General features: G+C 38.9%; 3 protein-coding genes across 3 annotated transcripts; 1 reads left to right on the forward strand and 2 right to left on the reverse strand.

The window, feature by feature from the left end:
* Nucleotides 1–1,820: 1,820 nt before the first annotated feature.
* LOC147328259 (claudin-4-like) lies at nt 1,821–4,152 on the reverse strand. Its single transcript, XM_086296493.1, has 2 exons — nt 3,804–4,152; nt 1,821–3,656 (listed from the first exon to the last, which is right to left on the reverse strand). Exon 2 carries the CDS (start codon nt 3,405–3,407, stop codon nt 2,739–2,741), a length of 669 nt encoding a protein of 222 aa, XP_086152619.1. The 5' UTR covers nt 3,408–3,656; nt 3,804–4,152; the 3' UTR covers nt 1,821–2,738.
* Nucleotides 4,153–9,608: 5,456 nt separating this feature from the next.
* Nucleotides 9,609–11,475, forward strand: LOC147328260 (GTPase IMAP family member 9-like). The gene is made up of 2 exons (XM_086296495.1): nt 9,609–9,801; nt 9,905–11,475. Exons 1-2 carry the CDS (start codon nt 9,690–9,692, stop codon nt 10,756–10,758), a joined length of 966 nt encoding a protein of 321 aa, XP_086152621.1. The 5' UTR covers nt 9,609–9,689; the 3' UTR covers nt 10,759–11,475.
* LOC147328261 (GTPase IMAP family member 9-like) lies at nt 10,980–14,519 on the reverse strand. The gene is made up of 3 exons (XM_086296494.1): nt 14,396–14,519; nt 14,133–14,204; nt 10,980–13,580 (listed from the first exon to the last, which is right to left on the reverse strand). The coding sequence occupies exons 1-3, from the start codon at nt 14,403–14,405 to the stop codon at nt 12,649–12,651; spliced, it is 1,014 nt and encodes a 337-aa protein (XP_086152620.1). The 5' UTR covers nt 14,406–14,519; the 3' UTR covers nt 10,980–12,648.
* Nucleotides 14,520–15,106: the final 587 nt, after the last annotated feature.

Below are 15,106 nucleotides of genomic sequence, written 5' to 3' on the forward strand. Positions count from 1 at the left end.
CAACATCACTCAGAATCAGCACACACTTAAGATTATAATTTCACTTCTATAAAAAACATGCTCTGCAGACCTGTAGTTTCCTGTCTACACTTACCTACACTGTACAGAGTGTACTAAAAGCAACGGTTTATTTCCCTTTTCTACATCTGTTCTCAAAAAGAGGAAATGGTTCAGTAGCTGAAAGAGTTCATCAAAAATTATTAGGTGAAAAAGTCACATAGACATTTAGATTGCTTAAACAACAGAAAAACACATTTCATGAAGCTGATCAAATTATATAAAAACAAAAATCTCTTGACAGACAGGGTTGTACATGCTTTGAGTCCATAACAGTCCATAACATAGAAAGACAACCACACATGCTACATGCTATTTAATGACTAATTGTAAAGATTTCCTTGCATTTAGCGTGTTGTTGTCAAATTCACTGGTGAGAACACTCTTAATGAATTACCTGTGGAGAGGTAATCATGACTGAGGCCACTCTAGCTTTGCAGCTTGATGTTTAACTTTTTATGCTGAGGCTCCAGAGCTGACCCCGAGTTCAGCAGAGAACTTATTCTTCTAGTCTCAAGAGAAAAGAAGCTTAAGAAAGGTGTGAAAAAAGTTGACTAGAATTCAGGTAGTTTTCAGTTTTAAAATGACATTTTTTATGTTTACATTTCACCTTAACTGAATTTGACATGTAGATTGCTTAGTGATCAATAAAAAGAGCACATCTCATGAAGCTGATCACATTATATACAATTTTTCCTCTGACAAATTGTACCATATTGCAGCTGAGGGTGCTTGGAAATAATTAGACTGTGAATTATGTTGTGTCAAAACAAAAGCGATAAGGGTGACTGAAAATAAACTCACTGTTTGTTCCATTCCAAAAAGAAGAACTCCTCATCAATATATTGCCCAATTGCACAAAAGAGGCCTACCTTTAAAAAAAACTTTTTAACAAAAGTTCAATATGTTGCTGTGAGGGCAGCATAAAGGAAACACTACATAGAGACACATCTTCTCAGGTGATGTGTGCTTTGTTTCTTTCTGATGTAAAACTAAACAATGATCACATAACACATAATGACACCTAAACTGGTCCCAAAAGTAATATATAAAGGTTGTTGTTGGAATAGTGCATTGTTTCCTTACAGTTTACTTGTGCCCCCTTGTGTTTTTTGGGTGCTATTACTACTCAAAGTGCTTTAAGATCCAGCAGCATTTCATTCTTCTCTTACTCATACTCTGTATGGTTAAAACACACACACACACACACACACACACACACACACACACACACACACACACACACACACACACGGTAGAACAAACATGCAGTAAATGGGAAATGGTTAACAAGAACAATGTGAGCCGAATGCTTAAATGATAATCTAGATTCTGCATAACGTTCAAGTTCAGACTGAAAAGACCTCAAAGGACAAATTTTGTTCTGTGTTCATAATCGGTGACATGTGAGGTAATCATTAACATATCATTGCAGCTGTCCTTCAGCGAGAATGTGTGTTGCTCTTGAGGCCATTTTTTTAAAGCAAACCCAGCTTGGATTTTTTTTTTATTAGATTAGGAAATGTTCAATGTGTGGTAAAGTCTTGACAATAAAGAGCACTGGGAATAGAATTTTGTGAACATCTTTTTCTGGGATGGTTACATTCAATACATGTTTACTCAATTTCATTAGACATCAAATATGAACAGGACAACCAGCTGTTGTGATGGCAAACACATTTATTGTTGTGCATAGGTCATTACAATCCAAATAAAATAATTAATTAAAAACAATAGGAATAAAACAATTCTTAGTAAAGTATATTGTATTATATTCATTGCATTTGCTGACTTGACAGAAAAAAAATGCAGTATTAAAACACAATCAGAAAAAACACAAGTAAAAATGTATTTGTTTTATTACACTAAAATAGAAAAACTGTGTTTACTGGAAATAACATTTAGATCAATAATTATTACTAGTGGAAAAAGTCCCAACTGTCATCAAGCTATAAAATGTATATCTAATAATAGCAGACTAAAATGAAATTTAACAATTTCTTTGTGTGTGTTAAAAGTAAATGGCATTGCTCCAACTGCCCACACATATTTTCAGTGCAAACACCAGCTCACACAGCTACAATATGCACACTGGTCTTCTGTACACAGACAGCCCCCACACACGCACAAACACAAGCAGAGGCTGATTGGAATCTGACAAATGTAAGTCACATGCATTAGTAAACATCTGCAATCCACCCACAACTCATTTCACTTTCTACTCTTTTAAAAAGCCCTTCTATCCATTTCCTTAGCAGCTTGTTCAAATTAGGATTAATTAGTTCTTTAAAACCTGAATCATGAAATAACTGCCAGAAATCTTTTTTTTTTTTTGATAATGGAGTGTTTGTTGAACTTTTAGACAAAATATATATAACATTATTTCAAATTTTAATCTGCATATATGAGTTTTAATTTGTATCACATTTGTTACATAAGCCATATTTTTGCAATTTAGTCATTAAATATTTGTCATGCAATTTATATCATTTTTGAGAGTAAAAAAGTCATAAGCCTTCCACCTTATTAAATAAACTTAATTTAACAAACCAAACTTAACTTTATAATACTATGAAACCTATTATGTTCTGAATATCCCCTTGTAGATAATGACCTTGCAGTTTCCAGAAACTTAAATAATGAAGTTGTGACCTCTGTATCTGTTCAAATACCCACTGGTTTCATACAAAGGATTTCTCTTGTTGCTTTACCTCTCCTGTTGCTACTGTTTGTTGGTCGTCTTTTGCTGGTCTTCCGATAATGGGCAGAGCTCTTGCTCCTGGTGGAGGAGAGCCGATGTGCAGCAGAGCTCCCCCCACCAGGAGCAGTATGCTGGCCCCCCAACCCAGGTACAATGCCGGCCCCAGTTCTCTTTTCAAAGGCGCAGCAACATTTGGATCATAGAAGTCCCTGATGATTGCATAGGCAGTTCCACAGATGGGTATCAAGTAGGCAAGCCCAGCCACAATGAAGAGCACCCCTGCTATCCTTTCCAGTCTTGCCTTGGAGTCCTGGTTATTGTCTCCCATGCAGTGAGTACACTTGGCTCCTGACACCCCGAGGATGATGGCCAGAAGACAGAGAAGTAAAGACAGAACTGCGAGGCTCCGGGCTGCTTGGGTAAACATAGGCAGTGCCAGGGTGGAGTCATAGGTCTTGCACTGGATCTGTCCTGTGGTCTGAGACAGACAGTTCATCCACAGTCCTTCCCACAACACCTGGGCAATGACTATCTCTCCACCTACGAATGCAGATACACGCCACAGAGGAGCAGCACACACCAGCGCCCCACAAACCCAACCCAGCAGAGCCAGCACCAAACCCATCAGCTGAAGACCTGTTGATGCCATTGTTGCTTATGAAACTTTAAAAAAAATACCCAAAAGTGATCTTTTCTTTGAAATACCCTGGTTCAGTTTTTTTCTTTTCTTCTCCACTATATTCCAGTCATTTAAAGGGATTTTAAGCTGTTTGTATGGGTCCCTTCAATTCAGTTCAGTTCAACTGAATTTTATTTATATAGCTCCAAATCACAACAGCAGTTGCCTCAAAGGCACTTCTTCTCCTCAGTGTGCTTTCTTTTTCTTCCAATAGGTATGCTGCAAAGATGAAATCAACTTCAGGAAATTAATTTCATAGAGACACATTTCAAATTTGCTAAGACATAAAGTAGTATCAGAAAATTTACACAGCAGTCAAAATGTAGTCCTTTCAATAACATATCTTACACAAATTTCAACACTTACTTTAATCTGTTATCCACAGACGATGTGATGGTTTGTTAATCATTTGTGTGTTTCTAGTGATGGAGAGTAGCCATATGATGCAAGTAGTTGATGTCTTTCTTCTGTTGTGACTGACCAGTTTGTCTCACACACAGAGATGTAGGAGGGCAGCAGTGTAATAGTGCATACTAAATACACACCACATACACAGAGCTGGTTATGCAAAAAATGAAATAACAGCACAAGGACACTAGGACACTTTGTTACAGACATTGTTGCTTGCTACTATGTTCTCATCTCTTTGAGCTTGAGTGGGCAGAATGAGGCGGAGGATGAAGTCAGGGAGTAGTTTGAAGCTCATTAGCATATGCCAAACTGACTATAGTGGGATACTACAGAATTGGAAAAACTCTAATAAGAACTAAAAGTAACATATTAAATTATATATAATATATAATAAATTATATAATATATTGCTTTATATATTATATAATGTTTTAAGTTTTAAGCTGACAAAAAATTTGTTTGGTTTTTGTAAGTTGTTCTGTGATCAGACAGCCACTAGATGACATTAGAGACACTGCTAACACTACCACACTGGCATAAGGTCCATTTGAGGCCTATGTTTTCATTATTTCCGTGCTACACAGGCTTTCCTGATGGTGATATCCTGTTAACAGTTTTGAATAGCATCCACTTATACTCCTTCTGACACAGCTGGTTTCATTGTTTCAACATGAGGTCCCTTGTTTGTTGTCACTGCTTCTCCAGCTCAAAATAAACCTACTAAATAACGCCAGACTTTCTGAGAGTAAAAACACTGTCTCTGAATAAATTACCTAAAAGTCGAGTCGGCTTCTAAACCTTTGGTCCATTTATAACTCTACATAAATTAGTGTGAAAGTGACAAAATGAACGATAATGAAGGCAATTTAATAATCCATATAACAGGTAATTTAATGGAGTTGTATTTGTTTAATTTTAATTTTAGTATGCACTTTTAAGAGTAATGCTGTGTCTGGTAATGTGTTGTTTGTTTATGAGCTGACGATGTGCAGTGGGAGTTATGAGGGTAAAAACTAAGCAAAATCCATATTTGACATGTCTCACAGCATTAAAGAAACATACAAATAAAACATGTTAACAGAGAAATGTTTGCTAACACTGTTGAAAAAGACCATTTAAGATGTGAAAATCTGACTCCATATTCAGAATGGATTTCCACCTTACAATATACAGAAATTACTTATAAGAATTACCCATTCCCGCAGTTAATAATCACTGTTGGTGTAAAGGTTTTACAGGACACAATTATCTTTTTTTATTATTTGAGCTATTATTTACTTATGAAAGTGGCCCTTTTGCATTTGGTTGGTTCATACTTAATTCCCACAATATCAGAAAAATGGTAAAAGGGGCCACATTTAAGAGCAAATTGTTGACACCTAGACATAAAAGTCCGAGTTTTTATAGCATTTACTTTGTTATGCTTCTTGTGTTTAGTACAGAACTGAAAGCCTTTGTGATCACTGTATTCAGAATACAATGGGATTAGGTGTGTTCCTCCTGCTTGTTGCAGTTGTAAAGATATAACATTAAATTATAATTCAAATATACTAAGAACACCATAAAACCACTTGCACACATTAAAAAAGAAGTAGCTTTACCATGATGTGAAATGTAATGAAATAGCATAAAATTTAATATGTAAAGTCTATTTTTAAGCAAATTAAAATGCTATTTTGAGCCTACTTATCAACATCTTACCTAAAGTGTGTTTGCCAATTCAGGGTGAGACCCTGTTCTATGGGGGGGGAAGTGTGACGGCCAGTGGGCTGGCCTTGTGTTTTGCTTTTTCTTTTACCTGTTTCTTGCAGGTAGGTGGAGCTGACCCAATTACTGATGCAGCACACCTGAGGGGCCAGTCCCAGTGTATATAAAGACACCTTGACTGAACCAGGGTGGCTGGCTTTTGGCTTCCTCTGACGTGTTATGTTTATTTGGAAGTTTCAGTTATGGCTGTTATGTCCTTTAACTTGTGTTTAAGTTGCTTTACCTTATTTTCATTAAATAGGTCTTACAGTCTTTAAAAGCCTGTGTGTGGTCTCCCATTTGTTTGTCACTTCCTATGAGCCGGGTTGTGACAGTGTTGCCTTGCAAGATGGCACCGGTGTACGTGGCTTGCCGTCCTCGGCTACATCTGCTTCGCTGCTTCTTACCCTCTCTACGCTCTTTATGGACCTTGGCATTGTATTTGTTTATCCTTTTAGTTGTATGCGCATCTAATGGCTGTGCACTGATTACATACGACAGGCAAACACTTTTAAATCTAAGACTCTCTCATTCCTCTCGGCCTGATCCTTGCTGGAACCTGAGTGACGCCACCGCGCCCCGACCGGACCCTCCGACCGGCTTCCTCCACCTACCTATTCCGAATCTACACAAGAAACGCTATAGGAAACGCGGTAGAAGGAGCGGCCATCGCGTTCGCTTCAGGCTCTACTTTAAAGCCAGAGCCACAGGCTACCCACATGCCAGCCTGGATATTTTATCTTCTTTCCCTCCTTCCCAGGAGCGCTCTGATGCTAAGTTGCTCACCCACCGTTGGATCTGCTTGGCTGACCACGAAGTCTACCCTGCGATTCCAGTGGCATGTTCTCCTGCTCGGGTTTGGATAACATCGCTCCGACGCGGCGTTTGCCGAAGCAACCTAAGTGTCCTACGACGCACCACCCGTGGCGACTTAGCCCCTAGGATACGGATGGCATTGCTTAATGTCAGGTCGCTGGTCAATAAGACCTTTCTTTTAAATGACTTCATCTCCACTAATGGGATTGATGCCTTATTCCTGACTGAAACCTGGATTCGTCCTGGTGAGTTCATCCCTTTTACTGAACTTCTTCCGTCGGACTGTGTTGCTTTTAGCTCACCAAGGCTTACTGGTAGGGGCGGCGGCGTAGCCTCGGTTTTTAAGAATTCGTATGCAGTTCGGCAGCTACCCTCACCTACCTACTCTAGCTTTGAAGTCCAATTATTGGAGATGACTGCATCCACGACCACACTCTGCGTGGTGGTTTATCGACCGCCTAAATATAGCAAATATTTTATCACGGACTTTGCTGATCTCCTAGGCTCCGTTCTTTTTAAGTATGGTTGTGTTTTCATTGTCGGTGATTTTAACATACACACTTGCTGTAAGGATGACTCATTTGCTAAAGACTTCCTTGCCTTAACGGACTCTTTTAACCTGGCTCAGTGGGTTAATGACCCAACGCATGTTAAAGGACATACTTTGGACTTGGTTTTCTCATATGGTCTGGACATTTGTATCAAGGATATAAGTGACGCTGGGATCTCGGATCATTTCCCAGTTATATTTGATACTGGCTTATGCACTAATGAACTACATCCTGCGGCTCCCCTTCGCCCGCTACGTGTAATTAATGCTGAAGCGATGTCAAACTTCTCTATGTCTTTCTTGGATTCTGCATCTGTCACTCTCGACTGTTGTTCTTTTCACTCGGTTGATGACTGTGCTAATTCCTTCCTATCGCTGATTTCTTCAATCCTTGATACTGTTGCCCCCATTAAGGTGAAGCGCCCTAGAACCTACTCTCAGTGTTGGCTTAATGACACTACGCGCGCCTTACGTCGCGAGTGTCGGCACGCTGAGAGAAGGTGGAAAAAAGATAAACTTCAGGTTTCCCATGACATGCTACGGACTAGCCGCTTAAAATTCCAAAGTGCTGCTAAAACGGCCAAAGCGTCCTTCTTGTCCAAAATCATCCTGGCCAATGACCATAACCCCCATACCTTATTTAAAATTTTTAAACTCTGTGGTTAACCCTTCCCCGGACATGCCTTTAATTCATTCTCAGGGTCTTTGTGAGCGATTTCAAACTCACTTTTTAAAAAAGGTCTCATCTCTTTAGTCCTCCCTTCCCCCTGCTTTATATCCTCTCCCCATTCCTGAGTGCATTTCAACTTTCCACCAGTTTGAGCCTGTGTCACTTTTGACTCTTAAGCGGCTAGTTGCTCAAATGAATAACACCAATACTGTGCTTGACATTCTTCCATCTCGTTTAGCTAAGGACTGTTTTGATGTAATCGGACCTAGTATCCTATTTCTTATGAACTTTTCCTTGCTCTCAGGCTGTGTTCCTTTGTCCTTTAAGCATGCTGTAGTCCACCCGATTCTTAAAAAAAGAAATTCTGACTGTTATGACCTTTCAAACTATAGACCGATCTCTAAGCTTTCGTTCTTGTCCAAGATCCTGGAGAGACTAGTTCTCTCCCAGCTCCAGGCGTACTTGGACACGAACAATATTGCTGAGAAATTTCAATCTGCCTTTAAGCCATTGCATAGCACTGAAACAGCGTTGGTTAGAGTTCTTAATGATATTCTTGTAATCACTGATACTGGACGCTCTATGGTCCTAGTTTTACTGGACCTCTCTTCGGCCTTTGATATGGTAGACCATAACATTTTATTACTAAGACTTGAGCACACTGTGGGTATTAGAGGCACTGCCCTCGACTGGTTTAAATCATACCTCGCTGATAGATCCTTATCAGTTCACTTAGGCACCTTCTCCTCTTCCTCCGCTCCGGTCTGTTGTGGTGTGCCTCAAGGATCAGTTTTAGGCCCTATTCTCTTCTCATTGTATTTGCTCCCTCTAGGCGCAATCTTTGAAAAATACAATATCGCCTTCCACTGTTATGCCGATGACATACAAATCTATTTTGAACTTACTGACGACCTTGCTGTGTCCCTGCACTACTTTCAAGAATGCATGCGGGAGGTCAAAGAATGGTTCCTGAGTAATTCCCTCGTTTTAAATGATAAGAAGACTGAGATTGTGGTGTTCAACAGTAAAATCCCTCGTGCCCAACTCTGTGCTGCCCTGGGTTCCTTTGCTAGTTTTTCTTGTGACTATGTCAGTAACTTGGGTGTACTGCTGGATAGCTCGCTCAAACTCGATAAGCAAGTGTCTGCTGTAGTGAGATCTAGCTTCCACCAACTGAGCCTTATCTCTAAGGCTAGGCATTATATTCCGCATGAGGACCTGGAGAAGCTTATTCACGCTTTTGTGACCTCCAGGTTGGATTATTGTAACTCCTTGTATTACGGTCTTCCCTCTTCTCTTCTTCTTAGACTGCAAACAGTCCAAAATGCAGCAGCCCAATGCCTGCATTGGCTGCCCATAAAGTACCGTATTCAATTTAAAATATTACTCCTTACTTTCAAAACTATTAATAAATTAGCGCCAAGTTATCTTAGTGAACTTCTCAAACCACATACTCCTGCTAGAACACTCAGATCTGCCACTCAACTACTTCTGACCCAACCCAGATCTCGACTGAAGTCCCGGGGTGACCGTGCGTTTGCTCTGGCTGCCCCGGTACTGTGGAATACCCTTCCTCTCGACCTCCGCGCATCTGATTCCATTGCACTGTTCAAATCACGATTAAAAACCCACTTATTCAATCTTGCCTTTCCCTCTAGTTAATATTTCTTTTATGATTTTATATCATGCACTTTTATGCTCATTTAAATTCTTGTTTGCTCTGTACCTGTTGCTTTCCTATGTATTAGTGACAGTTATCTGCTTGCATATTTAGTACTTGCTTTGGTCCTATTTCTATTATCCTCCTCCTATACTCTATTTTACTTGTTAAGCACCTTGGCATACCCTTGGTTTTTAAGTGTGCTTTATAAATAAAGTTTATTATTATTATTATTATTATTATTAAAGTTTTAGTTTCATTTTTGAAACCTCTGTGTTGTGAATAGTTTCATTTCACTGAAACCCACTGTGGTGAGCAAGAGTTTCATTTCACTGGAAAACACTGTGTTGGAGAGAGCCAGAGACAAAGAACGATAGAGGGTGACTGGCACGCCTCAGTATGAACATACCTGCTGTAGAAGAAAACATTACACGGAATAACAGACCGGTTTTGTGGGTTTTTTCTGTTCCTTTTTTTCCCTACAGCAAGATGGGTTTAACCACGACTGAAGGTTGGTATTTTTACTTTTGTGCATGCACGCATTTTCTAACATGCTTATGTAATCTGATACAGAACCCATGAGTTGTTTTGATTTTTAAAATCGATCCCCACAGACTCCTTTTCCCCAGTGATCGGTGACTTAAGGATTGTTCTGCTGGGGAAAACTGGCTCAGGAAAGAGTGCAACAGGGAATACTATCCTGGGTTACAAAGCTTTTGACGAAGAAATATCTCCATCTTCTGTAACAAAGATGTGTAAGAAAGTGACTGGACATTTTGATGAAAGAACTGTGAGTGTTGTTGACACCCCTGGAATCTTTGACACATCAATTAAAGAAGAGGAACTGAAAAAGGAAATAGAAAAATGCATAATGCTGTCTGTCCCAGGACCCCATATGTTTCTGCTAGTGATCAGATTGGATGTGCGCTTCACAAAAGAAGAGAAGAGTTCTGTTAAATGGATCAAAGAAAACTTTGGGGATGAAGCCTCAAAGTATACAGCAGTGCTTTTCACAAGGGGTGATCAGTTCAAAGAAACATCCATTGAAAACTACTTAGAGCAAAGTCCTGATCTGAAGGAGCTCATCGCTGAGTGTAAAGCTGGGTATGTTGTATTTGACAACACATGCAAGAAAAATCGCACTCAGGTAGCTGATCTGTTTGAAAAGATAGACCAGACAGTGCAATTAAACGGGAACCATTACACCGGCAGCAAATACGAAGAGGCCCAGAAACAGATGAATTGGAACAAATGGTGGCGCAAATGTGGAGACACATTGAACTCTGCAGGTAATTATTTGCTTGTGGCAGGAGCGGCAGGAGCAGCAGCTGCTGCACCTGCAGTTGGTGCTGCTGTAATGGCAGAGGAAGCAGCAGTCGCATCCGTTCGGCCTCTATTAATGTTTGTAGGAGCAGGGATTGTTAAAGGCATTGGGGGCTGGATCAGACCTAAAACAGAGAACAGCTAAGTATTACCAAGCCACAACCTTTATGAAGTCTCTTTATGAAGAAGAGGCTTTTTGTATACAAGGACAAATTCACGCTTGATATTATACCTGCTGTTTTAAACTTTATGAAGATCATCAGGTTTGGTGTACGGTTTATTTCATAATGCTTTTTTTTATTTTTATCATGCAATAGTTTGTTTCCATAGATAATCAAAAAAAGAGAATATTTATTGAAAACATATAGTTATGTAGAGGTGAAGCAAAAAGAAAATGATTCAACATCTCTTAATCATATTTTAATCTGCATTGTCACTACTCTCTCATCTTTGTATTGTATTACAACATTTACAGCACTTTTATGTAGTTATGTAGAGGTGAAGCAAAAAGAAAATGAGTAGTATTTCTTTTTTTTAAATTTGTTTTTCTTGTACAATGGTGCGACTTATTCAAATCATCTGTTGTGTAATGATAGACAAGCTGGACTATGTACCTGAAGTTATCTGATACTTACGGTTCATTATAGATATTTACTGTAAATTCTTGTCAGGATTGGGTTTTTTGTTTTTAAATTTAATGTATGATCTGATTTACAGTTTTATATTTAATTTTACTATAAAAGGGCATTCGAAAGTACATTTTCCACTAAAATCAATGCCATTTCTTGTGCTAATGCCTTCTTTCATTGTTTTAAATAAAGTCATCCACTCTGTACCAGAATGTCATTAGTTCTTTTTTGCTCATGCCCCACCACCAAGATTGTGCAAAACCCCCATGCTGAAATTCATCAGTCTTGCTGATATACAACACTAATCATACACTGGCTGACAGCTAAATTACCATGTTATGATATCACATTCAAACTGCATTAAAATAATTAGATTTTACACTTGGTCTGGTTTAGGCTATATGAAAGGTCATAAGGTTTTCTTGGCATAAATGGATGGAAATAAACACAAAATGCATAAGAAATAAACAAACCGCACTTATGACAAATGAAACTGAAACAAGAAATGATTCTTGGTACACGTTTTCTTGTAAGATTCATTAGCAAATAATACATAACACTCATTCCATTGCAGGTATTAGTCAAACAGATGAAAATAGACCAGTCTAACCTGTAATACAGGTTGTAGGTGTAGTTGGCATTTAAAATATAACCTGTACATTTGAAGCACCACAACTCAGTTTACAACCTTTTCACATCTGAACACACCCGTTATTTGATACTGAGCCTCCTTTCATTTGTAATTTTAAATAAATAATGTTCAGCTTCAGTGTGTTTTGTTCTTAATTGCAGAACAAGTAGCAGTGTCCTTACTTTGATCCTTTTGTGGCTGACAGAAACTAACTACCATTCATTTTAACATCTGTGCTGGTCATGTTTGTACTGATGGTATGCACTGACATTGTTGTAGTGGCAGGACAATGAGGACTTGCTCTGTTTCCGCAGACGTGATGGGTCAATGGACGTCTACCATTGTTTCTCATTTCCTTTGGGGAAATGAGCTCAGAATGCTACTAATAAAAAGTAAAGGAAGCAGTGTGTCAGTTTCTGCGCATTTTAACAGTTATAAGTTACCAAGGTATAATCTATAGGTGAAAAATCTTTTTACATTTGGGTTTTAATATTAATTATTTTGAATCCTACTAAAGAGCCAAAAGAAGTGATACTCACATTCATATATAAGATGTAAACGATAAAAAAGACAAACAAGTACATTTCATACCATTTGTTTACTATTAGCTTTAAATTCACATACTCGTTTTGAAACAGAACCTAAACAAGTCACTTACGTATAGTTCCAAACCATAATGTGTGGGATACTAATACTGTATATGGAATATTTCTGTTTTTTATTCAGTGACACAAACTGTAGCCGAACAATATCCTTGCCACTACCCTCCATCTTGTTATACAGGCACGTTTGCTTTAGCCTTGCATTTTATGCCTTTCCAAATGAAAATGGCAGATAAACCGCATAAAATTCCCAGGACAAGTGCAGGGGCGCCTAGAGCCAGGGCCACTGTGGTGTTAGCTCCCACTGCAATGACCACCCCAGCAAACACCAAGACAACAGCAGAAGCTGCGGCCACGCGTATATTCTTTCTTTGAACCTTTTTCTTCCTGATTTTCTTTTCCTCCTGCTTCTGTCTCTCTGCATCCCATATTTTCCTTTCCTCCTCTTTCTTCTGTTCCTCCTCTTGCTTCCTCCGCTCCTCCTCCTCTCTCAGCTTCCTCTGGGCTTTCTCATACATTTCATTTGTGTAGTGCTTACCACCGTTATCCTGTACCATTTCCTTGATCATGTTGATCAGCTCTTTTACCTGTATGCGGTCATCCACGTCAGTGTTGTTGAAAGCATGATATCTGCGTCCAAATGTGATCGAGAGTCTCCGCAGCTCCTTGCACTCCTTCAGAGCATTGTCAGCTTTAGCTTGATCTTTACACGTAAACAGCATGATTGTGTACATGGAAGCATCGTCTCCAAAGTTATCTTGGATCCACTTAACAGCATTTCTTTCCTCTTCCGTGAACCTTACTCCAAGCCGGATTACCAGTAGGAAAGCATGAGGGCCAGGAACTGACATTTTGACACACTCCTCTATTCTGACTTTTAATTCTTCCTCTGAGATGCCTGTGTCAAACAGACCTGGAGTGTCAATAACCTGCACCAAAGTCCCATCCACTTCCCCACTATGCATCTCACAGTGTTTGGTCACAGACACAGGGCTGGGATCCTCTTTGAAGGCAATTCTTCCAAGGATAGTGTTTCCTGTTGCACTCTTCCCTGATCCAGTCTTTCCCACTAAGACTATCCTCAAACCTCCAGGCAAATCCAGACCTGTGGTAGAAACAACAGACACAGAATTACTGGCATTTACAAAAAATGGGATCCTTTCTTTTCTGCCTTTTTAGTCTAAAGTAAATGTTTTTGTCTGTCCCTCCATCTTTCCAATGTTAAAAAATAATAATAATTGAAATATTTTCTTTTGCAAACATTTGAAGAAAACAAACTTTTTACATTTTTATTTTTTATAAATCATAGATGCAATTTCAGTTTTTCTGTGGGAAGCAATTCAAATGAATGGGCGCTATTTTAAAATCGCATTTTGAATATTTTTATAATCAGTGAAACACCCCAGAAAACACATAGTATGTTTACACCCAAGAAGCTTAGAGACCATATACTAATTTACTAATTAACTACCGTGGACTTTCTAGAGAGAAGAATAAATGAACACACACAGGTGGCTCTTTCACAACTGGAAAAACTCATATAAATTAAAAATACTAACAAAGTTTATCTTATCAGTTTTTAATTTTAGTAAAAAGTGGGTTGAAGGCATATGTTTGATTAATGAGATTTGGCTAGAGAGAAAATGAAGGCACTTACCATCAAAGTTATTCAGACCACACCCATCAGACCGAGGTAGAGTTTTCTGCTTCTTTTCTCTAAGTTGTATTTCTGTGAAATAAAAATTAAATCATTGAGACAAAAAAGATACGAGAGTACTAGTCACTGACAGCTTTATGAAGTTTGGCATCTTTCTGAGTCTGTCACTTGTGCTCTTTTCTCTGTAACAGTATCACATCTTACAGTAATTAAAGTAATAATGTTTTTTTTTTCTTTTTATTAATTCGGACAGATGGTCTTACCTTCAGCCATTAGTTCAGATCTACCTTTTATATGTCCCAAGTGACCAAACAACGTCAATGTCCAGACCTAGGTTGTAGACTTAGACAAGCTCCGTGTCTCAGCACATTTCAGATTTGTTTTCTGGGAAACTTCTGGAAGCCTAGGCACTGGGGGGCTTCCCATTTCCTTGTATTGTTTTCAGTTTGAAATTTGAAAACTGTCTATCCACAGTTCTCCAAATATGGTGAACAGGTTTGTGTGTGGACATAATTATAACTTTTAAAACATGTCATAGCAAATCTACAAAAATATTTAGGTTGCTCAATTGATCACATTAGACTGTTTCAAAATAACTCCATAATGATGTCTCTCTCTTCTTAGAGTGGAGCAAGGGGAGTTAAAATTACATGTGTGTCACATTCTTGCATTGTTGATGTTTCCTCACTTTAAAAACAGGAAGTTTTAAATAACAAAAAAAGAAAAACTAAAAAAAAAATCTTAAAATGTATTTGTTTGTTTATTTCTGCAATCCGTCCTGGTCGCGGAACACTGGACCAGCTCTTTATCCTCTCCAGGATACTTGAGGGTGCATGGGAGTTTGCCCAACCAGTCTACATGTGTTTTGTGGACTTGGAGAAGGCATTCGACCGTGTCCCTCGGGGTGTCCTGTGGGAGGTGTTGCGGGAATATGGGGTGTCTGGCCCATTGCTACAGGCCATTCGATCCCTATA

This window comes from Aulonocara sp. 'chitande type north' Nkhata Bay, linkage group LG6 (genome assembly GCF_057382095.1).
Source record: "Aulonocara sp. 'chitande type north' Nkhata Bay isolate Kocher_YH1m ecotype deep benthic linkage group LG6, A_spYH_male_GT1.1, whole genome shotgun sequence".
Lineage (NCBI taxonomy): Eukaryota > Metazoa > Chordata > Actinopteri > Cichliformes > Cichlidae > Aulonocara > Aulonocara sp. 'chitande type north' Nkhata Bay.

Bases quoted from the DNA above. Each gene is read 5' to 3' on its own strand.
- LOC147328259 (XM_086296493.1), bottom strand. From the start codon at position 3,407: ATGGCATCAACAGGTCTTCAGCTGATGGGTTTGGTGCTGGCTCTGCTG.
- LOC147328260 (XM_086296495.1), top strand. From the start codon at position 9,690: ATGAACATACCTGCTGTAGAAGAAAACATTACACGGAATAACAGACCG. The intron at 9,802-9,904 runs GTTGGTATTTTT...CGATCCCCACAG, and splicing joins GGGTTTAACCACGACTGAAG to ACTCCTTTTCCCCAGTGATC.
- LOC147328261 (XM_086296494.1), bottom strand. The intron at 13,581-14,132 runs GTAAGTGCCTTC...TTTCTACCACAG, and splicing joins TGGTCTGAATAACTTTGATG to GTCTGGATTTGCCTGGAGGT.